This window comes from Mustela nigripes, chromosome 8, assembly GCF_022355385.1.
Source record: "Mustela nigripes isolate SB6536 chromosome 8, MUSNIG.SB6536, whole genome shotgun sequence".
Classification (NCBI taxonomy): Eukaryota; Metazoa; Chordata; class Mammalia; order Carnivora; family Mustelidae; genus Mustela; species Mustela nigripes.
The window spans coordinates 74,705,717-74,730,802 of NC_081564.1; the positions used below are offsets into that span (position 1 = coordinate 74,705,717).

The window sequence follows — 25,086 nt, forward strand, 5'->3', positions numbered from 1 at the left end:
TTGTGTGCCCATGAGTAATGGATCATTCGTTGGTCCAGTGTAGGATTCTTAGTTGAAAGCAGTTTGCCAACACTGTAAGCAAAGGAAAAAATACTTGAAATGAGAAAAATCATGTGTGTGTGTCTGTGTGTGTTAACTTTTTAGGGACTAAGATTTGTTGTGCCTTTTTTCAGTTAAAGGGAGATCAAGATCAAGTTATAAACCCTTGAAAGAACAGGGGTTTATAATTGAAATTTTGGCAGGCTTTCTTGCCAAAAACAGTGTGAATAGATGGTTTGGCTTTCGTCATGCATTTTTGATGGAGTGTTGTGGACTAAACAGTATTGGGGGAGGGGCTGCCTAGAAGAGACTAGGTGCTCTTCTAACCCTGAAATGCTAAGTTACTCATTTTGGGGGACAACTTTTGAAAAACCCAGAAATAATTCAATTTTTTATAACATTTTTGACACAATAGATTGGAAATGCTGATTTTTTTTTTTTAAACATTAATTTTCAGATAGCAAAATTACTCAGTGGGAAGACCCAAGACTGCAGAATCCAGCGATTACTGGTCCGGTCAGTATTCTCAAGTTTTCACTCTTCTGTGTAATATTTGGGTTGCATCTAAACACATAATTTCTGGAGTATGGCCGCTTCCCCAGTGCCGGGGCCTGGGGTGGTTGGCTAGTTCAGAATGGTCCTCATCTCCTCCTCACTTGAATTCCTGGGTGGGATCCAACTGCATTTGCCTTTTCGAAGGGCTTTCACTAGAAAGGAAAAGAAAGTGCTTGGCTAATTGTAACAAAACTAAACGTTTTCTTTTCACATTTGTAAAAAGGTGGATTAAAGGTCCAACAATTAAAATGTTCTCTCTTTTTATACAAAGCCAAGCCCTGTATCTGTAGCGTTCTGTCCTTTCTTTTGGCCAAGGGTGGTAAATGCGTGCTAACAAATTTAAGCTGTATTCTGACTCTCTTCCAGCGTGGGACGTCTGGAAAAGTTTGGGTGAGGTTGTAGCCAACCTCTGGAGCTGGCGGAGTTAAGAACTCCTGTCTCTGCTGACCCACTCAGTTCCTCGCAGCCCCCACGTAGACGCCGGGCGCAGAAGGAAGCTAGGTAGAGCGCCCTCTTAAAGTCCTGCCACACGCTGTGTTCATAAGGACTTGGTACCGAACACCACGTGGGTGACGGTCACCGGCAGGGAATGGACCAGAATCTCTGGCCAGTGTTTATATGAGTGCGGGGAGCTAATTTGGAATTACAGGAAACATGTGGCCTCAGCAAAGTATTGCAGACCTGGGAATCTGCTAAAAACTGGAGGAGGCGCAAAAGGAAAGAAAGCATATTGAGTGCTGAACTAAGAGGCCATTAAGTATTTTTAAAATACTGCTTTTGTGGCTTTAATCTGATTCCATTCAAATTAGGTTCTCAGTTAACAAAGGTAAGTCCGTTTGAAAGGTAATGCCATGCAAACGTACCTTTGATATTTGATATCCCCTTAGTTTAAATTGTTGGATTTGTTTATTGGCTTTGTTCAGCTCCTTTGCTACTGTGTAACGCCAAGTGCCCAATCATACCTCAGTTAAAACAGCTGCTTTTTATGTGACTTCAACACCTGGCTTACTACCATGGCTTCCTTTTGATACATTCACAGTCACGATAAGGTGTTAGAGTCCTTTTTTCTCTTCTACATCCTCACAAACAAGGTATTCAGGAATCGGTGCGGTTTTCAAGTGACAGAGGACTTCTGACATAATTCTGAAGCCTTTGGAAACATCTCTATCACTTAACTGGTCATCTACCTTTACTCAAACACTGTTAGTTCTTACTGGTGTTGAAAATTATTTAGCATCATATATCCAAGTAAATTTGACCCAAAGAAAGATCCTTTTTTTTTTTTTTTTTAACTAACAAAAGAGCCTTGTTTTATTCTTTCATTAGTAATAGGGATGCTTCTTTCAGGAAGAACATGTATATTTAGGTAATTATCAACTTAATACAGACAGCTGGCTTTTGTTGTCATTCAGTTCTGAATATTTGGTAATTTCCATGATTTCTTTCTCTCCTTGACTTACAAGCTATTTAGAATGTGCTTTTCGTTTCTAAGAGTATGGAAGGGTTTTTGCCTATCCATTTCTTACTAATTTTCCAATTTTACTGCATTGTGGTCAGAGAATATTATCTATGGAATATTGATTACCAGATATTTGAAACTTCCTTGGCAGCTTGGCCATTTTTTCTAAATGTTCCTTTTGTGTTTGAAAAGAATGTGTATTCTGTCTTTGTTGGGTATAGAGTTCTTTACATGTCCATTAAATTAAGCATATGGTGTTCAAATTATCCATTTCCATCACTGCTTTTTTTTTTTTTTTCCTGGCCGTTCTGTCTAACCAAGACAGTAGTGTCGGACTCTCCGATGGCAAGCATGGCTTTATCAGTCCATTACGTTCACTTTCTCTTCTTTAATATTTCCCTGGTATGACTTTCCTCCCACTCAGCTACCCGTATTTTTCCCCTTTCCTTACCTTCTGTCAGGTTGAGGAAGTACCCTTTATTTCTTTTTGTTTTCTATACTTGCTTTGAAGTTGTATTTCCTATTTCTGTGCTTCTGGTGCTTACATTAAAGTTTTCAGTCAACGTACTTCATGTCAAAAGTAATAGCTCCGTACTCACCTCCTGAGCAAGGTAGGACTAGAGGGAACTCTCAGCCATTCTTCCACTCACTCTCCATTGTTCGGCAACATTTTAAAACTTTCCAAAGAGCCATTGATATTTTACCCATTTCCACAACAGACAACGTGCTTATTTCCTTCCGGTGTGTGTAGACAGATTTCTGCGGCCACATTGGTTCTTAGACCTGCTGTTTAAACACCAGGTTATCCTCCAAATGAATATGGTTCCTGGTTCTCAGAGTGTTATCTACAGATCAGCAGCATCAGAATCATCTGGAAGCTTCTTAGCTGTGCAAATAGGGGTGTCCCAGCACAGGCCTGCTAAAGGTCAGCGAGGTCTGTGTGTGAACACCTGCTCCCACGGTTGGCCTTGCCGCTCAGGCAGCACTGTCCGAGAGTGGGAGCTCTTCGTCTGAAGGGAGGGCTTATCTGACCTCTCCGTTAAATGGCAGTTGAGCTCTAGAAGCCTTGGCCAACAGTTGTTTTCCTAAAACTTTGGAGATTTTCTTTGTTTTCCAACCTCCATGACTATTGAGAAGGTTGTTGATTGTCATTTTTTGGTAGGTAAATCTTTCTTTTCTCTGGCAATTTTGAATTTTCTCTGCAACTTTGGCACTGTATCGTTTTACTCTCATGAACCTAAGTGTGGATTTCTTTATATTGATTCTGCTTTGGACTCACTGTAATTCTTCAGTATGAGGACCCTGTCTTCCCTCCATTCTAGAAGATTCTCAGCAGTTATTTCTCACATACTCTATCCTTGCCATTCTTCCTGGTTATCTGTACCAGTATTCCTCTTGGGTATGTGATTCACCTTTACCTTCTGTCTTCCTAATCTCTTAGCTTTCCTGTTTTCCATCTCTCTCCCTTTCTCTCTCTCTGTCTCCTTCTCTCCCTCTCCCCCTCCACCCCCAGCATCTATCTCATTGCTGTATTGCGCGCTCAGTTCTCAGCTGATTCTTTCTTATTAAGCTTTTTATAACCTGCCCTTTACCAGTTCATTGGGTCTATTCTTCATTAACTGTGTTTAATTACTCATCATTCTATTGGGTCTTCTTAAATTTGCTTGGTCTTTTCAGTTACTGTTCCTCTGTCATGCTCTTTCATTTTTTATTTTCTTTTTTAATTCATCCATAGCTCTCCGATCATTCTTAAAATGCTTATTTCGTATTCTCTTTCAGATTATTCTGTTATCTCTGAAATCTCCCATATGTCGTGTCTGTAGACTCTCCTCCATGCTAGTACAGTTTAGTTCGGTTTCTAACCAGTTTCAGTTTATAATTTGTGTGTGTGCGCTCATCTTTTTTTTTTTTTTCTTTTTTTCTTTTCCTTTTGTTCCCGCCCCCCCATGAGGCACTTATAAGACCTGGCTTGTGTTTACCGTGAACTTCTTAGCTTGGGATCATGCAGACCCAGTTACTAGAACTGTGGACTTCATACCCACTTTGGTGTAGGCTTAGAGTATGACTGTATTACAGGTCTGTTTCTTTTTGTTTTTCTCTCGTTTGTGGTCCTGGACAGAAGGTAAGCTTCCTTACAACTTTCCTGGGCTGGCGGGTAGTTTTCTTGTCCCCACGTCAGATGGAGGTTTTAAGCAGGGAACTCTATTCTTACTCCCTAGGTCGTGCAGACTATAGGCCAACTTCTGTGCCCCTCCCCCCCCGTGAGGATTAAAATCCCAGCCCAAGCACCAAGTCTAGGTCCAATGCCCACTTCTTTAATTTTAAGTCTTTCTGCTTATCTGGAACCTCAAGTTTCTCTTTTCCCCCAAGTTTAAAAAAAAAAAAAACCCAGTTTCGGGGGGCGGGGTGCCTTCCTGTGGCAGCCAGCGCAACATTACTGTAAGTCAGTAAGCTCTCCGTGTTCCAGGCATCACCAGCGCGAGTGTTAAGTGCTGTCCGTGCTTGCTGCTCTTATGAATGCTCTCATGTTTGTGTCACGCTTTGTACTTTGCTGAGAACTTCATAATCAGCTGCTTTGACCATTCAGAGCAGGTCCCCCCCGGAAGATAGGGAAGACGATGCTCTTCCCAGTTTGTCAGCAGCTCAGAAAATTAATTGTGTCGCCCTTAGTTCCAGCAAATGCCAGAAGTGGAAGTCGAGCGACAGGTGTGCTGACCTCTCCCCTGAGTCTCCGTGTTGGACACAAGCCCTCCTCCGGAAGGAGCTCTGGCACCAGCTGGGCTAGGATGGACAGAAAATACTCAAGCCCAGCTTCTGCCACAAGGCAGCATGTCACCTTTGCTCAGAATAGGAAACCTATTTAATAAAGAGTGAAGGGCTTGAATCAACAGGCACGTTAAGTTCTGAAGCAGGCTTTATTTTATAAGCTAGATTGCACATAAGAAAATAAGATGCCACGTTTTCAAGAGCTGTAGTAAACGGTCTGGCCTGTCCAGTACAAGACATGGCCAGCCTACGCTTGTCATTGTCTTCAGAGGCTCCACAATATGGATGTCTTCGTCCTGCTCTGCTGTTGACATCTGTTGAGAATATAAAAACCTCCTTAATCTTCTTTTTATTCATAAGAACTCTCTCTAGAGAGAAAAGTATTGGAGGAAGATAATGATTTTTCAGTTCTCATGCCTCATTCCCCAGAAAGAAAGACCAGAAATACCTCAGCATTTTATTTCCTCCCACGTATAATCAGCACCTCCCAGTTATAAGGCAGACAGAAGAAGAGAGAGCTCAGGCTGGGGCAACATTTTAAAATACATCCCCTCCCCCTCCCTGTCATTTAAGACTCTTGAACTTGAATTTTAAGCCTTTCTTCAACATTTTCAGGGAGCACACAAAACCAAAAAGTAAGAGCTGGGGATCACAGAATTTTGGAAATGGAAGAGCCTTGAAGTGCATCTGGTCCATTTCTTCTTAACTGTGAAGAAATTCTGTGGTCAAGAGGGTTTGTCAATGGCGAGCTGGCATGGGGCTCTGCCTGACAAGTCAGGTCCGCTAAAGCCGGCCTGAGGCAGTAGAAGGGCCTGGCTTTGTTCAGCTTTACTTTCCCTCTGTCACTGTTAAGTGTAACTAAGAGCATTGGCTGAACACTTTCCTTCTCGAGACTACACACACTGCTTTTGTCCCTCCTGTCACTCTGCTCAGATGTCCCTTCCACAGAGCTGCCTTCCCTGACCACTTATACCAAGTAGCTTACTGGGCGCTCTCTCTCCATTTTTCCTCAGTACATTCACCACTCTTCGTGTATTTCCTACTGCCTGTTGCACATAGTAGCTTGCAAGCCTGGCGAGGGAACAGGGAAAGAAATCATTGGTTGAGATAGCATTACTTCCCAAGCACCTCAGATGCCCAGCACGTAGTAGGTGCTCAAGAAATGTCTGTTGAGTGACTCAGTAAAGGAACCACCAAATAGTGAATATACAGGAAGTCTTAGTTTGTAATGGGCTCTAGTATTAGTAAAGCCAAAAACATGAAAATGTCTTCATTGGCTTATGTCAGAACATTGGGTCCTTTCCCTTATGTTGGTGGTTGTCCAGATATTGGCAAAATTTCTGCCTTTTCCAGAATCAGGACATTCATACGTGGTATCATCAGACTAAACAGGGCCCAAAATAAATATGATAATGTGGTCAGATCTAGAGCTCAATGGAAAATCAAATGAAGAATGGCTTAAAAACTTCAGAACAGACCCCAGGTACCCTAAATTGTCCTTAGACTGTCCTTAGGACACATGAACACTTTGTCTTTATTGGTCTTGAACTACAAAGCAAAACACTGACATGACTATTGTTTTCTATAAGAGTGGTTATTTTTGTTTTGGCTTCTTGTTTGTGTGATTGTGTCTTAAAATAGTATGAAGGAGGGAAGCTTTGGTTCCTCACTTTTCCTCTTTCTAAAAGTGTAAGGTGGCGTTAGGCTTGGAGTCTGGAGACACTTGCTAAGGATAAGTATGTTTTATTAACTTAGCCCAAAATGATATCGGCAAAACTGTTCTTGCCCAAATTCATACTATTTGTGAAAAAGCAATGAGTTTTTCTGAGTACGAAGCTTGTCCCAGTTATGTCCATGTGTGTGCAAAAGCCAATCTTTTCTGCTTCATAAAAAAAATTCGAAGCCTTTTCAGGAGCCTGAAGTCAGGGCTCTGGCTCTCAGATACTGTGAGCTACTTTACAACATCGCAAGTGAAGAATGTAAGGGACTACATTAAAATGTTATTACTTCGCCAGGAGAGATTCTACAACTTTTGAGTAATGATTGCTAACTTAGTTACTGAATCCCCCATCTTTGGTACCATCACTCTGCTTCCTAGATAAGCTATTCCACATTTAAAGAAATCCCTGCCCGAGACTACTAACTAGTAAGAGGCAAAACTTCTGATTCCTAAACCGAAGATGTTTCCAGAATGCTGTCTACCTGGTTTTAGAACCCTGGACAAGAGTATCCAGTCACTGGCCTTGTCATTTTATTTCCTCCCCGTGGCTTTGAAAAGCATGGTTAGTCTTTTCAAAATGACCACATAGGTCATTTTGGGTTTTGTGTTAAAAAATCATAACCAGTAACTTTTTCCTAAACTTAAAACAACAAAAAGGTTACACCCTGACTCCCATTTAGACCAAAGTCACATGGACAGTGCTTTGCTTTATGTGACAAATCCCCAAAAATGATTTCTTAAATATCAGTACCGTTGTTTTCAGGGGTGAAAGCCTCCCCCAATACAGTGCTGATTAGCCTCAATAATTTCTATAACTTTCCCGTGTAGACATTATATAAATTTCAGTGATAATATGGAGAGTGAGAACTGTAAGGTTTATGATTTGTGAAATTCTGTGAATGTTGGCTCAGTATACATAAAATTTCAAGTGTATTTGTTTACATTATCTATATTTATAAATTTATCTTCCAGGCTGTTCCTTACTCCAGAGAATTTAAGCAGAAATATGACTACTTTAGGAAGAAATTAAAGAAACCTGTGAGTAACATGTCTTCCAAAAATGCTGTTTTAGTCCTTTGTAAGTGACCAAAGTGACTTCAGTGAGAACAACTTGTGTGTTACCGTGTGTGTACACGAAAAACAGTTACCTTCCTTTTCCCATTGTACTTTGATCCACCTGGCTCTTCAGTCTGAATTTTCTTTTTAAGAGACCTGGTAAGTGAAGACTGACTTAGTATTACATATCAAATCAACCTGAACAGTTATGTCTTACATAATACATCGCAAGGTAAAAATGATTTTAATGGGATATAAAATAATTAGGGACCTACTGGGAATATGCGGAGAAGCCTACAGTGATCGTCTTGAAACCTGACCCTACTCAGAAAAAGGTTCCTATCCTTCCCTCCCCATTCAGAAGTATAGTTTTAATTATATGTATAACACAAAAAAATTTTTTTTAATTTTATTTATTTGACAGAGCAAGACAGCAAGAGAGGGAACGCATGCAGGGGGAGTGGGAGGGAGAGAAGCAGGCTCCCCGCTGAGCAGGAAGCCAGATGTGGGTCTCGATCCCCAGACCCTGGGATTGTGACCTGAGCCGAAGGCAGACACTTAACGACTGAACCACCCAGGCGCCCCAGCACAAATACAGTTTACCATATTAAATTATAATATTTGGCATGTTAGGAGCGAGTATAATTTTCAGATTGAAATTCTCAGTGGGAAGCCCTGTGAGGTGTTTACAGGCCACGTTTTAAATCACAGTATTACACTTCTACTGACACCATCCTGTGGTCCATCCCTTCCTGTTGTTCCCACCCCTACCCCCACCCCCCGCCCCGGGTCTTCAGCACTGTGTCTTCTGTCTTCCTGTTTGACGTCACCTCCCTGGTACAGATTCCGTCTGTTTTCCCCTCAGTGTGTGCGCTCGTGGTTTCTGCACCGGCCATTGTTTCTTGGCTTCCTCCCCTCGGGAAGAGGCAGTGTTAGGCACAACTCCCCTCGCCCCAGTCTGCCCAGGTGTCATCTTGGTCTCTCCTGCTCCATGGCCTTGGTCGATGCCTCTTTTCTGGGTCTCCATGATGGCCAAGGCACTGGGGACACACAGGTGCATGGGGCACAGTCTCTGCGTCGGGAGCTCCCACTTTGGGTCTTCTCCCCTCCAGCGTGCTGATGCAGGTAGCCCTCGGAGAGCCGCTTTTGCAGTGGCTCTGTAACACACACGGGAAATTCATCAGCGTTACTTCGTGAGTATCCTGCATGTCCCCCAGTGGCCGGGGATGACTCTGGATAAGAGCATGTCCCGCTCTGGCGTCCCACCAGGGCGTCCACTGTCGGGGCAAGGCTAACCCTGGTCCTTCTTTTTCCAGGCAGCAGTGATTCACAGCTTCCCTTAAGGGCCTGTTCATGGTCACGTTCTTTAACTGTAACCTTTGTGTTGCTTTTCCACAACCTGGTGTGATCCTTGAGGGCCCGCCTCTCGTGGCAGCAGAATTAGCCTGTAGGCATGGGTCACATGGCCCAGCTGAAGGCCGGGCCAGAGTTGAGAAAGGGTCTCCCCTGGGCCGGATGGGGATGGTTTTGTGGGTTATGATGACCTGGACTACCATCCCTTTCTTCGGCAGAAGCAGTATGGAGAATTGACCATATTTCAGAGGCCAGCAGGTGGATGGGTACCTCACAGCTATTTATGGAAGGGGGAGAGGTTGACTGTCCAAATTCTGCTCTGTATCATTTCTTGTGCCTCTGTCAGATGGCTGCTGGGACACGCTCTGTGTATCTTGGCCACACACAGTGAGGCGTGCTGTGTGTGTGAGGAAATCCCTGAAGGACGGACTCTCTGTTGGAGCCCTTCGTCTCTGCTTATTTGAAGACTGCTGTCATTTCTACTCTTCGTTGTTTTTCTCTGTTCAAAAGTCGGATGCGTATTTGCTATATGATTACGTGCTTGTTTTCTTCTTTCGTGTAGGCTGATATTCCAAATAGGTTTGAAATGAAACTTCACAGAAATAACATCTTCGAAGAGTCCTATCGGAGAATTATGTCCGTGAAAAGACCAGATGTTCTGAAAGCTAGATTGTGGATCGAATTTGAATCGGAGAAAGGTCTTGACTATGGGGGTGTGGCCCGAGAGTGGTTCTTCCTACTGTCCAAAGAGATGTTCAACCCCTACTATGGGCTTTTTGAGTACTCTGCCACGTAAGTATGCCGAGGGCACTCAGAATGTGCTCCCTCCCCACCAAAAAGGGTTTTATTTATAATGAATTTAAACTTAATGGGAGAATGAGTGGCTCAGTCATTCAGGACGAACTAACACTGCTGATTTCAGAAAACCCCCCCCACCCCACATAAGTCTTGAACAGGTTTCCACTCCACATGGTGAAGTAATGTACTCTGTGAACACCTAAGAATGATTTTTCCCTTGTCATTCGGGTTCATGTAATCGAAATGGAAAATGTGCTGGGTACTTCTGGTGAGGAACAAGAGGCAATGTTCATTAGTAATGCTGTGCTAAATTGGGAGCATTTGTCAGTGTCAGAATTCCGAAACTCATCATCACGTCAGGAACAAGGACACTTTCTGAAGTTCTGTTACTCAAAGGCAAATGATACGAACTTTGAGGACCCATTCTTCAGGATCTAGAGTACCATCTCGGTCCTATAAAGGAAGAAACAGATTCTCCCTCGTATTAGGATTTCATCTTCGCCAAACACGAAGCTGAGACAGACTTAGTTGCTTTCTCAGGAATCAGACACCCATGGCTTACACAGCTAGGCACTCGTTCCAGGCTGTGGAGTCTCCAGAGACTTAGGCTAGGTTTAGGCTTGAGGCCCCAGTAGAACAGTCCTTGACCTTGCTGAAGGGCAGCCTGTGCTGTAAGGGGACCTGGGTTCTCCTGCATCATCTACCTGGTGCTGCTCCCCTGAGAGCTCTTTTGGAAGCCAGTCTCCATGCCCTCCTCGGTTGCTCTAGCCAGGAATTCCCATTTTGGTTTTTTTTTGTTTGTTTGTTGCTGTTCCCAAGTCCCATGAGAAAGCCTGCAGTGTGAAATTGATAAAAACCATTGAAGTGGAGGGCAGGGTAGGGAGGCGAGACCCTTAACTCTCTCCCACATTCCCAGAGAGACACCACCTGCCCTGCCGCCCAGGGATTCTGTGGAGCCCCTTTTGAAAACCACTGATCCTCCAGATCTTGAGACCAAAGACAGATGAGTAGCTACATGTGAACATTTTGAGGTTGGCGTTGTTGAGAGAGCCGCGTGCTGCTCCCAGTGTTCTTGGAGCCTTTCCGGGCAGAGTAGTGGTCAGACCAGGGTTGGGTCCATCGGAAAAACTTTGATCTCCAAACCAAATGTCTCTCAAAGGAATCAACCCTTATCCTCACAGAGAAAACCCGTAGTACTCACGTCATTGGGAATCGACACACGGCCCTTCTGATATATAGTGTTCCTCATCCTCCCAAGATACTTGATTGAACCATATGAAATTGACATTTTTTGTAGAGTAAAAGTAGTCAGATATCAGCAGTTTCTTGCGGTGTAACTTACATAGGGCATGTGCGCCTGCTCTGTTAGACATCAGTCGGTCACAGCGGGGCTAACTAGACAGTAAGTTGTGTTCTCTAGCATTCCCATTGGGTACAGTGTTCGCAGGTATGCCATGCACGTCTAAGGATGGGTGGCAAAGGAGAATTCAGACTGTTGAGTTTCTTATTTAAAAGTATGATTGTGGGGTGCCTGGGTTGCTCAGTGGGTTAAGCCTATACCTTTGGCTCAGGTCATGGTCTCAGGGTCCTGGGATCGAGCCCCACATCACGCTCTTTGCTCAGTGGGGAGCCTGCTTCTTTCCCTCTCTCTGCCTGCCTCTCTGCCTGCTTGCCATCTCTGTCTGTCAAATAAATAAAATTTTTAAAAAATCAAAAATAAAAGTATGATGCGTTTTACCTCTCTCTCCCTCCCCAAAGGGACAACTACACACTTCAGATCAATCCCAACTCTGGCCTCTGTAACGAAGACCATTTGTCCTACTTCACTTTTATCGGAAGAGTTGCTGGTCTGGCGGTATTCCATGGGAAGCTTCTAGATGGTAAGTTACTGAGATGTCATGACGTAACGGAAATAAGATGGGGCTGTCTGTGGTTCCTTACTAGGCGTCGTATCTTCACATTGCAGTTTTAAGCAGAAGTTTCACTGATTCTCTGGAGTTGGATAAATTCGTTTTATGGTTTGCCGTGAAAGAGGTGCTTTTCCCTGGTGTCATCCTAATTTGAGCACCGAAAACAGTGTCTGCACATTTAAAAAAAAAAAAAAAAATTTTTTTTTTTAACCTTACAGCGTGAAACACAGAACATTCTGTATTTGCACATTTTCTGTCTTTTCCAGAATAACTTTTTTTTAAGCAAGAGGTAGATTTGGTGACAGATGGAAAAGCTAATTGAAAAGTTAATTTAAATGATCTAATCCATCCAATATCCTGCTATTGTTCCATTTGTCCCTGAATCATTACTTTTGAATGCAAAGAGATTATAAATAATTTCAAAGCCATGCTATAACCAATGAAGACCTCGACCCTGGGATCACCGCTAAAACAGACGGCACGGAAGAATCTCCTTATTACTCAGAGCATATAAGTCATGGAAGAATTTCAAGGCACACTCACAGTTAGAAGTCAGACTCCCTCCCTGGCTTAGTTAGAGGAGAGACCTATGCTGGGTTCTGACACTTCAGAAGCAGCACCCATAAGAGGGCCTCGCAGAAATCATGGGTGAGGAGGTGGAGTCAGAAATATCTTTGAAGGGAGAGCCTGGGTGGCTCGGGTTGAGCATCCAACTCTTGATTTCAGCCCAGGTCATGAGATAAGCCCCGCAAAGGGCTCTGCGCTCAGCAAGGAGTTCGCTCGTCTCCACTCTACCCCTCCATCCACCAGCTCGCTCACTCTCTCATAAATAAATACAAGCTGTAGAAATACCTATTTTTGAAGAATTTGCACTTGAGACAGTTGAGGATAGGCCAAAAGTAAAATCTGGGGTCAAAATGGTAATTACCATAGAAAATGAGGTTTCCTGGGGAATTAATGTTAATTGTGTTCATGGAACCTTAGATATTCCAATCAATAATTGATGGCCCCTCTGTACTTTTCCTCTTTGATGTGTTTTTGCTGGTACTTGCTAGCTGGTTTTTGATCTTCTCATTTCATATTTTCAGTTGAGAAAGTAAACATTTTTTTTCTCGGTTAGAAGGAAACTGCCCTTGGTATTTTTGTACATATAAAATACATGCATATATAGTGTGTGTGTGAGTCTATTTTACTTTGCAACTTTGGAGTCATGGCATAGATTATTTCAGCCTATGCAGATTCATTTCAGCCTTAGAGGTCCGTTTACTTACCTTCTGCCAAGTGAGAAGGCATTCTTAGCTACTCTGGAAAAATCCAGAAAGTAGAAGATAGGATTCTGACCTCAGTGAACTTCTGTTCTCTTGGCTGGGGGGAGCAGGAGAATCACAGCACCAGGAGAGAGAGGGTGTCTTGGCTGGAGGGTCAGGAGCGTTTGACCTCGGTGGGGTGAGGGGGGTAGGACTTGCACAGGTAGAAGCTGGTATGGCTTAAGGACAGGGACTCTGGAGGAAGTAGCAGGGACGGGCAGGAACTGCCCTAGGGAATTGCGGAGTTAAGAGCCAGAGTGGTCAGAATGGTGAGTGCCCCGGTGGCCACGGCCTCTGCTCTCTGAAGGTCCGCCCACCCCTCCCTTCTGCTGCTTTACTCTTTTCACCACCTTTTACCTCCCTAGACGCCGAAGGTAATTGAGCCAGCAGCGTTGGGAATATGTAGCAGAGCTCTGTGATAGGTCAGATGGGGGGCGTGGTGAGAGGGAGGGAGGAGGTGGCGTCCAGGGATGCCGGCTTACGTCGGGGTCCCTGCTGGCCACCTGTGTGGTGGGGGGGTCCATCGCCAGAGGCCTTCATCCCCAGCCCTAGAAGACTGCACAGCTTTCCAGTGGTCTCCCTCGTTGGCCCTGTGCCGCCTTCCTGGTTTTCTCCCCATTACTGCCCAAACAGTGGTCCCCAAGTGCAGGCGGAATTTTCACCTGCCTTTTCCCTGATGACTGATCCCTGCAGGCGGTGGCCTGACTCTCCAGCCCCGTCACTGGCCTGTCCTCCCCAGGAGGCGCTGTGCTTCCGCAGTGGCCCACCTTGGCAAGTCTCCTTCTGGTCCCCTCTGCTTCCACTGCTCTTTGCCCTCCTGTTCATGTGCCTTGTTTGAGCTGCAGACTCCTGCGTGGCCCGGAAGAAGCTCTTTTTCCTCCTCCCAGAAGCCTTTTGACCCCTCCCTGCTATAGTGTCCTTCCTGAGCCCCGCCTTCCCCTAGGCCATGCCTGGCCCCTCATTCAGCCAGAGGGCGGCCTCACTTCTGTTTCATGCTCTGATGCACGGCACTGTCAAAGCTCTGAAACCAACCGTATCTTTCCACCCGCCCTAGGTTTCTTCATTAGACCATTTTACAAAATGATGTTGGGCAAGCAGATAACGCTGAATGACATGGAGTCTGTGGTGAGTAAATACGGAGCACGGCCGGGCATCGTGGGCCCCCGTGCCTTACAGAGGGGTAGCTGAGGCCACGTTGTAGCCACAGTGATTTTTGTGGGTGTCATCGTTCAGTTTGAACAACAGGGAACGTTGACTTGTTCAAGAAGTTAATTGAGCTCCCTGAGTTTTCTAGTCAGTAAATCGTTGTTCACGTTCCCTGGAATTGTGGTGTTTGAGGTGGGTGTAGACTCCAGTCTCAGCCCCCTCACTTACCCAGAACTGGTTGGACCAGATTAAATCCACGGGGCCACTGGCGGTCCCGCGGCAGCTTCTCATCGAGGACTGCTTCTGCCAGTGTTGAGAGATTTCGTCGACCGCCCCTTCATTTTCTGATCTCAGCACAGAGCAGGAGCAGAGACCAAAACATAGATAAAGGGACGAGCATGTACCCTCGCCCCGATGCGACAGTGACGGGTACGGTGCCGGGGACAGGATGAACCCAGTTAGAGGAGGATGCTGGGAGACCTTCTGAGACGGGATTTGAGTTTTCACGTTGTAGTCGACGTACCCATTTTGTCTAGGCTGACCATTGTAGGGCCGGAAGGATTTTCTATAAAAACAAAAATGACGCTCTTCCCATAATGTACTTCCTGCTTCTGTTTTTCTTTTAATTTACGCATCTCCCCACCATCCAGCTCTGGCCGAGCATAGGGGTATTTGCCCAAGTGCCAGCACACTCACTGGGCCATCAGGAAGTTCTCTGTCCCCTTAGGACATTTGCATCACAGCTTTCATATCCTGTTACTTGACAAAAAAGCACCTGCATCCCCTTGACCTTGCTGCAGTGTGATGGTGTCTGTTAGATGGTTGGGCGTGGGAGCCGTGTTCTCCTCGCTCACGGGCATCCGTCGGGGCTCCTCTCACCATCTCTGTGTGAAGGGAGTGGGTGACGCTCGCGGGGTACCGGAACCCACTCAGCTGGTCTTCCGCGGGCGAGTGGCTCCCCAGAGCCCGAGCACCAGCCTGAGATGGCTTCTCAGCTTCCACCTTTAACTTACACTTTTATAGCTGGGAACGTAGAAATTTCTCTTCACGTCTAAATTGTATACCATCTCCTGATGGTTGGTGCGCACATTCCCTTCTGCCTTCCCGGAGCCTGGCCGGTGTGTCCCCGATCCCAGGCCCTTGGGCCTTGTGTTCCGGCTATGACACCAGAGCAGCCTTCCTGTTTGCTTACAGGACTTGCAGAGCCCAGTAAAAGCGCAGGAAGGTGGTATAAAATCATTGGTATTTAAGTAGAACATTCTCTGTCTTTTTTGTTTTCCTCTGATATTTTCATCCTCAAAAGATGGGGAGTAAATTGATCTCTCCATGGTCAGCTTGGGAATGTACCTTCTGCTGGGCCAGAGCAAGTTGCTTTCTCTATGCTTCATGGAGGACAGCATTCGAGTCCAGTCCCCTGTTACCACCAAAACATTGGTTTGGTTTGGTTTATATTTTAAATGACCGGGGAAGAGAAGGTTTGGAGCAGAGCAAGACACCTGTTAGTGACTAGTAAGCCTTGAGCATTCTGAATGGGATTACGTAACAAGGACTTAATGGCTTGAAGAAGTCAAATGACTTTTGGGGAAGGAAGACTTAATTTCTGTGTCATTTTCTATAGGATAGTGAATACTACAACTCTTTGAAATGGATCTTGGAAAATGATCCTACTGAACTGGACCTCATGTTCTGTATTGATGAAGAAAACTTCGGACAGGTACGTGTGGGGCTCTCCTGGACTCCCTCTTTGACTTTCAGAATCTTGGCTGCTTCACAGAAGGGCTAGGCCTCTGCTGGGAGTTTCAGATGTTAATTAGCATCTCATCGTGTTGGTACCTCCTGTCCCGCCCAGAAACTAAATCCGATCACAGCCCCTTCTACCTCTCCTTCCCTAGAAGTTAGAGATTCTGAGGCCTCTGGGGCGTGAGGTCCGTCTCCTCCTCACAAATCGGAGTATGACTGTTTGGGCCTTGGTTTTAGAATTGAAGTACTTCAAAAAATAGTATGTATATATCGTGGTTTAAGTACATGACGAGAGGTGATTTCGGGGGGCCTTTAATGGTTCTTTGGTCATGATAGGAGTTGTCTTGTGGGCATCAGCAGGCACGGATTTTTGTAGCATTCCCTTCTTTTTTGGCACGCACGGTGTCATTAGACTAAATTCATCATAAATGTCCATGTCAAAAAGGTAAAGTTGCCTGCTGAGAATTCTCGTTACCATCATAAAGTTCCGTAGGATGTGTTTGTCTTAAACCCAGAACCTTCCATTCATTTGTCCCTGGTGATGACAGTGCTTCTTGGGAGGTCTTATCCGATCCTGGTCTCTGTCCTTTCACAAGAGCCGAGACACGGTTCCCATCTCCCAGAGCAGATCTCCATGACCAGGGAGCCTGTTTGAAGGTTGCCATATGAGAAGTGAAACGAGTCTTCCTTACTGCTTCAGGGGTTGTTAAAAGTGGACTCTGCTGTCAAAAACCACCTGTCCCTTTTTATACATTGCGGTGCTCAGCGGTGTAGGTGAAGCCAGGAAATCAGGTGCCTGCCCTTTCGGATCCCCTGTCTTTGAGAGCAAACACAACCATGCAGTTTGTCTGCTTAAAAATTCTTTGTTGGTTTTTCTGTGACCCTCAGGGTAAATTGAAACCTTTTTTATTTTTTTTTTAAGCATAGCTTATGACCTGACACTGTCTACCTTTAGCCTTGTCTTTTGACCCCTCCATTTGCTCACTTTGACAACCATAGTGTGCCTATGACCTTGTCCCCAGAGATACTTCCAGGTCAGCTCCCTGTCTGTGCAGCACCCTCCGCATTCCTACACAGTGTCCTCCCCTCTCTCAAAACTCTGCTCAGGCTGTCCCCTAATCATTGCTAAGCTACTGCAATCCATCACTCTTACCACCTAGAGAAAATTTGCGATTAAAATTTTGATGCCTTCCAGAACTACTCTTCAAAAGCACATGCATACAAGACTTTCTATTTTTACAGAATGAAATTGTGCATTGTGTACACTGCTAAAAATCCCAGATACCTTTCTGTGTCCGGTCAGGAAATGTGGAGGTAGGCCATTGTAAGGGCTGCACTGAATTCCATGTCATAGACTGTACCTTTTCTAGCTCTGCCAAGGGCCCTTGCTGGGCATGTAGTCTGTTTTGTTACTTTGCTATTTAGGCAGCATAATGATTATAATCTTGAAATATACATTTTGTTCTTCTGTCCAATTTTTTCCCCTTCGTATAAATTCTAGAAGAGAAAGTATTATGACGAAGGATGCTGTGCACATTAAATTTCGTTTGATGCCTGTTGCCAAACCCAAAAGGTTTGAAGCAATTAGATTCCTACCAGCCGTGGAGGGAGGAACGGTTTCCCTGCGGTCGGCAGTGCGGGCTGCCTGCTCTTTTCTCGTGGCCGGGTGTTGCTGTTGGAGGCACCAGACGTGTTTTTCTCCTTGCCCCTCCCCGACCTCGCTGTCTCTGGTCCATCGTCTCCTTCCAGAACTCTCTGGAAATTGCAGCTCCTGGAAAAAATTCTTAGTATTGCCGAACTGTGCTGAAGACCTCTCAGTACCAAGAACTGGGCTTGGATTAATGAACTTGTTTGGTGTGGATCAGATGGGAAAAGTCCATTCCTGAGCAGGAATAGCATGACAGTCTTTGGGAAGAAAAGGAAAAAGCATCAGGAGCTATTTAAAAATGCAGTGGTATAAGTGAATACGGTCCACAAACCTCCAAAGAGGTTATAGTCCAAGAAATGTCCCCACCTCACACCCTAAGCGTGTAAGTGTGCACCATCCTTGAGGATTGGCCCGGCCCCCCGAGGCCGGGCGGGCAGTCACAGGGAGAACCAGGCGAGGAGCACAGCCACGGAGAAGGGGAAAGCGGGCTGGAAGGAGGGGCTTGAAGAGAACGAGAAACACGGTAACAGTTGAAATCCACATCGCGGACGGAAAAAGAGCTAAAGTGACATCATAGAGTGGAGTTCGGCCATGGCATGGAAACACCAGATCTCTCCCCAAGCAAGAGGAAGGGAAGAAGTCAGGAAACGTAAACTGAGCAGTGACCCTGTGACTAATCTGGAGGCCACTGGGAGGCGAGCAGGGGCTGCGTCTCCGGATCACGGTGGACCCCCTGCCCAAGCAGAGTTCATCGGTGCTCCAAATCTCTTCTCCCTCGTGAGGCATGTGACCTGCAAACTTACCAGGAAAACCCTCTCCACGGGCTTGGCTCACTCTCTGAAGTAGCCAGTTCTGCTTAGAAAAAAGAGGACACCTGGGTGGCTCAGTTGGTTAAGCAGCTGCCTTCGGCTCAGGTCATGATCCCAGTGTCCTGGGATCGAGTCCCACATCGGGCTCCTTGCTCCGCAGGGAGTCTGCTTCTCCCTCTGACTCTGCCTTCCACTCTGCCTGTGCTCGCTCTCGCTCTCCCTCTGAAAAATAAATAAATAAAATCTTTAAAAAAAAAAAAATAAACAAAGAAAAAAGAGGAGAGGGGATCCTGACGGATCATGGATGTGGCTGTCTTTGATTAGGAGACATGCAGGTGGTATTTAAAATTTAAAATGTTTATAAGAGTAAACTTTATTTAAAAAAAAAATTAAAACTTTATTTAAAAAATTAAAGTCCCTCCCTCCCTTGCTTCCTGTTAGTTACTGCTTTCTGTGGCATGATATTTGTGGGAAGTACAGAAGGTCGTGCTTCCTCTTGGCCAATTTGCTCTTAACAGCCCTGGGGGGGCCCTGCAGGAGGAGCTCGTCTGGGCAGTGAGTGAGGAGGCGTGCAGGTGCCCATAGAAAGCCAGGGTTCTCAGAACCCATTCCTCAGCCGGGCTGCTTAAGCTGCCTTTTCTTTTTTCTTTTTTTGAAGTCCCCATGTTTTGCCTTCTTGAGAGAAATTCCATGCATCTTTTTGTGTGTGTGACTGTAAAAATCTAATTTCCAGAAACAGAGTGCATTAGAATTTGGATCTCTAGTAGTCTTGATGAGTGTACCTTGTCTTTGCTGTTATACATAATTAATTCCTTGATAAATGAGATTACAAAATGTTGCTCCTCTCCATTGCTGGTAGTGTATGAACAATAATTAAAACTCATAAATAGCCACAAAATAATTCACCTTTGATAACATCTTTCAGTGTGTAACATCTCAGCAGTTTAAAAGGCTCATTAGATATTCTCTTGTACTCTGAGCCCATCTCCTGGGAAGTCTTCTTGAATGAATGCTGCTTATCTTGCTTGTAAGACATCATGACTCAGTAACGTGCATGGCACCTTCATGATGGTGATTGTTGTTATCTTTCCAATTACAGACCTACCAAGTGGATCTGAAGCCCAATGGGTCAGAAATAATGGTGACAAATGAAAACAAGAGGGAGTATATTGAGTACGTATACACAGATTCACAACCTTTTCTTTTATTAAATTGAACCGTCCGTTTGGTCGTCGATGTCTCTTGCTAACGTAGCTCCTGCCTGTTGTGGGCACGCTTCAGTAATAGGAGCTCCTTCCTGGCTTGGGCTAATAGAAGTTGAATTACAAGATGGAAAGTTTGACTTGTATCATGACTTCAGTGAGCCGCCTTTTGAAGGAGTCATGAAAAGAGAAAAAAAGTGTACAGTATTGAGTAATACGGCAAACTTGCTTTTGGAGGCTCTGACACGTAGTCTAAAATTGAGATTTGCAGTGTTGGAACATAGTGTCAACAACCAGTGGGATAAAATTAGAAACAACCAGAAATAAAATATTTCCTCTCTCTCCTGACTTCTTGTCCATAATGAAAATGGAAGAAAATCATTAAAATGGGTAGGAAAATCCACATACACGAAATACTGTGAATTATTTCTGATATTTATGATTAACCCAATATCAGTCTCAGCTGGTGGACCAAAACGTTTAGTCCTTTGGAAACCCAGCAGTTAAGCCATCCCGGGGCACTTCTGCTGGCCAGAAGGCCTTTGTCTGGTGGGCACATGGCACTTTCCTCTTTGTATGTATTATGCTTCCAGCACGCAGGTGCGGGAGCTCCCTGGCTAGCCCTGGTGCAGGAATGAGGTCGGCACAGCCGCGTCACGGTGTCTGCCCCTCACTGGTTGCCGCGGTGGTCTGAGCGCCGCGTCTGCCTTCAGCCCTCCCGTTTCAGCTGGTCAGAGGACTTGAATTTGGAAAAGCAGCCAAGAGTCTTGGCATCTCTTAGTGTCCTCTACAAAGAAAAAGACCTCCTTCCTGATAAGGGAGAAATGGAGAGTGTTGGAGCCTCTACTTAGAGACCCTGACAAAGCACAGGCTTCCCCTTCCTTCCCCCATCCTCACAAGGTAAAAGCTCGCTGTGCTTTAAAAAACAACAACATCAACATCTGTGAATACGCTGCCACAGTTCTCAACCTGTTGACATTAATCAGCACTTGGTTTCTGACTGGGAGCGGGCAGGGCGCCACCTTGGAGACCCCACGGTCTCCCTGTGGAAGCACAGGTGTCCCGGGAATTAGAAAGCGCCGTCCCTGACGGTGTCCGGGGTCCGAAGTCTGAGGGTTTGGATCTGGCGATACGGGTGGTAGAGCAGCCTTTGCAGCTACTTGCTGTAGGTTATTCAGATTTGGTGGGGGGTGGGCTTGGACAGAGTTGCAGCTGGCTTCCCTGGAAAAGAAAGGAGGGCGAAAATCTCCGCCCGCCCGCCGGCACCCGGGCGCCCCTGAGGTGCAAGAAGGCGCTCGGGCCGATGGGTGCAGCGGTGCGGCGAAGCCTCGTGCGGCGAAGCCTCGTGCGGCTGAGCAGGGCCCGTGCAGCGGGGCTGGGCCTCGGGGGCCACCTTGCTGGGGAGCGCCCTGCCTGCTGCTTCCTGACCAGATACCTTAGCTGGCGTCCAGCGCAGACTTGCCTGGCATTAAGCTCTGCTGTGCACTAAACATCATCACTGAGAAAACGTTTTCTGTTAAGAGGCCTTACCGTCAGTCTTCCAGATTTTGGTGTTAAAGGCTTAGGTTAAACCATTTTACTGATAAGTTTTGTGTCACTGTTGAAAACAGTACACTGGACACAAGTGCAGTGTACCACAAAATGTTGTACTAGATACTCCTTTTAAAAACATATGTACATGTTTAGGGGTGCCTGGGTGGCTCAGTCAGTTGGGCATCTGCCTTTGACTCAAGTCATGATCCCGGGGGCCTGGGATCGAGCTCCGCATCGGGCTTCCTGCTGGGCGGGAAGCCTGCTTCCCCCTCTCCCACTCCCCCTGCTTGTGTTCCCTCTCTCACTGTGTGTCTGTCAGATAAATAAATAGTATCTTTTTTTAAATGATGAAATGGAGAACAAGTTTCTCCCTCTGCCTCTTCCCTCTGCTTGTTCTCTCTCTCAAATAAGTAAATGAAATCTTTAGGTTAAAAAAAAAAAGGAAAAAAGAAAAGTCTCTGTACATGTTTATGCACAGGTGGGAGTGGGTGTGTGTATGCGAGTGTGCATGTGAACACATGCGTGGTGTGCCTATCTATCCACGGCCCTTTCTATCTCCGTCCGTGTGGTCCTGTCTGTAGGCAGCTTTGGTAAACTGAGACTTGATCGGGGGGAATAAATTACATTAGAAATGCTCAGAGTTGAGGTCTCCCAGCTACTCCGAGGGCGGTACTGAGTCAGCAGTGCCGGGGCTCTAGACCCTTCCTGTGGTCTGCTGCAGCGGGGGGGTGGCGGGGAAGGGGGCGTCCTGCCCTCCTTCCCCCCCGGGAGAGTGTGAGAGGAAATGCGTGGGGCTCGTGATGACAAGGGGGCTCACTGCTTCTCCGTCTCTCCCGCAGCTTGGTCATCCAGTGGAGGTTTGTGAACAGGGTCCAGAAGCAGATGAACGCCTTCCTGGAGGTAAGTCGTGCGCCCTCGGTCCTGGGTGGAGAGACGAGCGCTCTGGTCCTTGGGGCAGGAAGGCCAGGCCTGCACCACGCACACCACGGCCCGGCCCTGGAGCACCTAGCCGGCCATCCTTTCTGTTCGGTGTCCTCCTGCTCTGCACAGACTCGGTTCCACACCGGTACAAGGAAAACACACCCGTCTCTGGCTGGGTTTTTAATCTCATGCCGAGCCGTTTTGCGCCAACTTTGCTCCTGTTAGAGGGCGAAGCCGCTGCTTCTCAGATCCAAATATTTAATGTCATTGATGCTCCCAGGCCCCTAGCAGAGGGTGGTGGGATTCATCGTTTTTGAAAAAGGGTTCATTTTGGGGGCATCTGGGTGGCTCAGTCTATCAATTATCTGTCTTTGGCTCACATTATGATTCCAGGGTCCTGGGATCGAGCCTCTTGTTGGGCTCCTCTCCCACTCCCCCTGCTCATTCTCGCTCTCAAATATATAAGTAAATAAAATCTTTGAAAAATGGTTCACTCTGACCACAAGTAGAATTCTTTTTAAAGTCCTGACAACAGAATTCTATAAGGAGAACGTAGGAATAAGCCCCAAGTGCTTATTACAGATTGCCACTTGCTCTTACCCCGACCCTGGCAGAACACTCAAAAAATTCAGGGACTTAAGGGCATAAAATATGTTAGACCCACAAGAGGACAGAGGGTTTCATACTTTATTTACCTAAGAAACCCAGGAGGCCAGGTCCTGGCCCCGCCCCAGGCAGCCCCACATTCGGAAACGGGACACCTGCACGGCCCAGCTGTGTGGAGCATCTCCCCGGCCCGCCCCGGTGGTCAGTGTTAACCCGGGAGCTAGAGCTCGGTCCCTGCGCTCCTCCCTCTGCTCTCCTGGATCACGCCGCCTCCTATGCAGCTCATCTCTGTACTTTCAGTACCTTATTTTTAAACATGTTCTCTTGCACATCCATGGCTCGTGCGTTCTAGGACACACTGACTCATAGCGATGTCATAAATGGCTTTTGGAATTCGCCTGCCTACAGTAACCCATATTTTCAAAGGGCTTCTGAAATTGCTCAGACACCCGAACCTTCTAGATTCTCCTACTTTTCTGAACTTTTACATTGTGACTGTGCTGTTTTTATTAGAACTACAGTTACGAGATACTGTCACCGATCTATACATCAGCAAAAAATGTTGTTTTTTCCTGGCTGTTTGTTTTCTCTGTAAAATTTGTCTTTTTCAAGGAAAAAGGTGTTGAGGTGTTTTTGTTTTTTTTTTTTTTTTTCTCTTTCAGGGGTTCACAGAACTGCTTCCTATTGATTTGATTAAAATTTTTGATGAAAATGAGCTGGAGGTTTGTATTCTGAACATATTCTGTAAAGTAGATATTTTTAAATGGTATTTTACTCTTCTCTGGCCCATGATGTTCTAGGAAGTAAGTTGAGATGGATTTTATTCTGTGTCTCTCATGGGGTGCGTGTGTCAGTCTCTCTGTAGGGAACAGTGAGAGTAGCCAGCTGTAGGTAGCTCACCCAGGAGAGGGTAGTTCCAGAAGACATCGGACAAGCGGAGGCCCACTGAGCTGGGTTGGCTTCATGGCCAGGTGCACCGGGTAAGGAAAGTTGGTTCAGATAGAGTCATGGTTGGGACAACCAGTTGGGGTGGCAGTGTGCTGGGCTGGCTTGAGATCCTGCTTCCTAGCTGACTGCGACCATGGTGGCGAAATGAGCACCAGGGGCTGTGGAACAGAGAAGTCTTTGTGAACTTGACCTGGTTTTATCAAGGAAGAAACTCAGAAGACTATGAGGTCGTGGCAGGAGGCAGTCTGAATGAGATTGCTCTGACTTCTCTGTGGACCTTGAGGAAAACTTAGCAGCCGAAAAAGCACAGGGCTCTCCCACCGTGTGTTGTGTTGAAATAGGAGGAGGAAGGCTGCGTCTGCGGAAGCTCTTGCCCGATTTGTCCAGGCCACGTTGCCCATGAAGCGTGTCTCACAGGCTAGCCTTCTGTTCTTCTGGAAGTAGAAACTTCAAGACAGATGATGTCAAAATCCTGTAGTGTGAGTCCTTTGTTTTATAAGTAGGGAAACTGCTCCCAGGTTTACCCAGCAAGTCAGGCCTGGGATCTAGTCTTGGGCTTCTGGCGTGGTTGTCTTTCCATTTTTTTTTTTTGGTGCTTTTGTGGGAATAGCAGGCTCACTTATCCCAAGGACACCTTCCCTGCTCGGGGGGTTAGGTAGTAGGAGGAGCCCTTGGACTCCATCACAGACCCGGTCATTGCAGGAGCTCGGGTCAGCGCCGGCGCACGTCCGTTCGCCAGGCTGGCGGGGAGGAGCTCTGGCCACCGCAGAGCACACATTCTCCTGGGAGTTGGGACACGTCTCAGGTCCTGAGACACATAAGGTTTTGGAAGGGGAAACAGCTAGAGTGACAAGCAGCTGTAAACGGAGCACAAGAAAGGCTGGGCCCCGGGCTCAGATGGGAGGCGTGGACGAGAGCCAGACGCGGAGTGGCACTGCCATCGTGGGGGGCTGTGGCCTGAGCACGCATTGGATCTGGGCCCCCATCCTTCCCTGCGTTGCGAAGGGACAGGAAAATGATGTCCGCGTCACATGTTAAGAGCCACCAGCTTACCTGCTCTGCACACGACAAAATGCTGGTGTGGAGAAAAGGCCATTCCTCCGTGGGGGTCTGTGCGGCGCTCACGCGGACCCACTCATGCCTGCTCCTTCTCCCCGCTAGCTGCTGATGTGCGGCCTCGGCGACGTGGACGTCAACGACTGGAGACAACACTCTATTTACAAGAACGGCTACTGCCCAAATCACCCTGTCATTCAGTGGTTCTGGAAGGTAAGGCCATGGCCGCCCCCGTGCTCCTCCGCAGTCGGTATTGAACCCCTGGGGGCGGAAACCCAGCTTTTTCCATGACTGTTGGTAGACAGCCCCAGCTGCCGCAGCCCCATCCTTACCGGAGCACTTTGTCCTTCCTTAGCAGCTCGACTACAGCAGCTCTGTTGGAGGAGCCCACGAGTAGAGTGAAGTAGCTCCTTGGGTTCAGGAGTTAGAACGGGCCTGCCCAAGTGTGACTAACAATGGGAAGCTTCTCAGGGCAAAATGTGCTTGGGGCTGAGTTTTCCAAGATCCCCTATTT

General features: G+C 46.5%; 1 protein-coding gene across 3 annotated transcripts in view; it reads left to right on the forward strand.

The window, feature by feature from the left end:
• NEDD4L (NEDD4 like E3 ubiquitin protein ligase) overlaps nucleotides 1-25,086 on the forward strand; it is a 328,382-nt gene that overhangs the window by 292,562 nt on the left and 10,734 nt on the right. For all 3 annotated transcript variants that reach the window (XM_059409742.1, XM_059409741.1, XM_059409743.1), the window contains 10 exons: nucleotides 497-555; nucleotides 7,512-7,577; nucleotides 9,511-9,740; nucleotides 11,505-11,626; nucleotides 14,018-14,088; nucleotides 15,728-15,823; nucleotides 19,406-19,479; nucleotides 21,881-21,941; nucleotides 23,231-23,290; nucleotides 24,678-24,785. In XM_059409742.1, coding sequence (XP_059265725.1) covers nucleotides 497-555; nucleotides 7,512-7,577; nucleotides 9,511-9,740; nucleotides 11,505-11,626; nucleotides 14,018-14,088; nucleotides 15,728-15,823; nucleotides 19,406-19,479; nucleotides 21,881-21,941; nucleotides 23,231-23,290; nucleotides 24,678-24,785 — 947 coding nt within the window. The remainder of the gene's footprint in view (nucleotides 1-496; nucleotides 556-7,511; nucleotides 7,578-9,510; nucleotides 9,741-11,504; nucleotides 11,627-14,017; nucleotides 14,089-15,727; nucleotides 15,824-19,405; nucleotides 19,480-21,880; nucleotides 21,942-23,230; nucleotides 23,291-24,677; nucleotides 24,786-25,086) is intronic.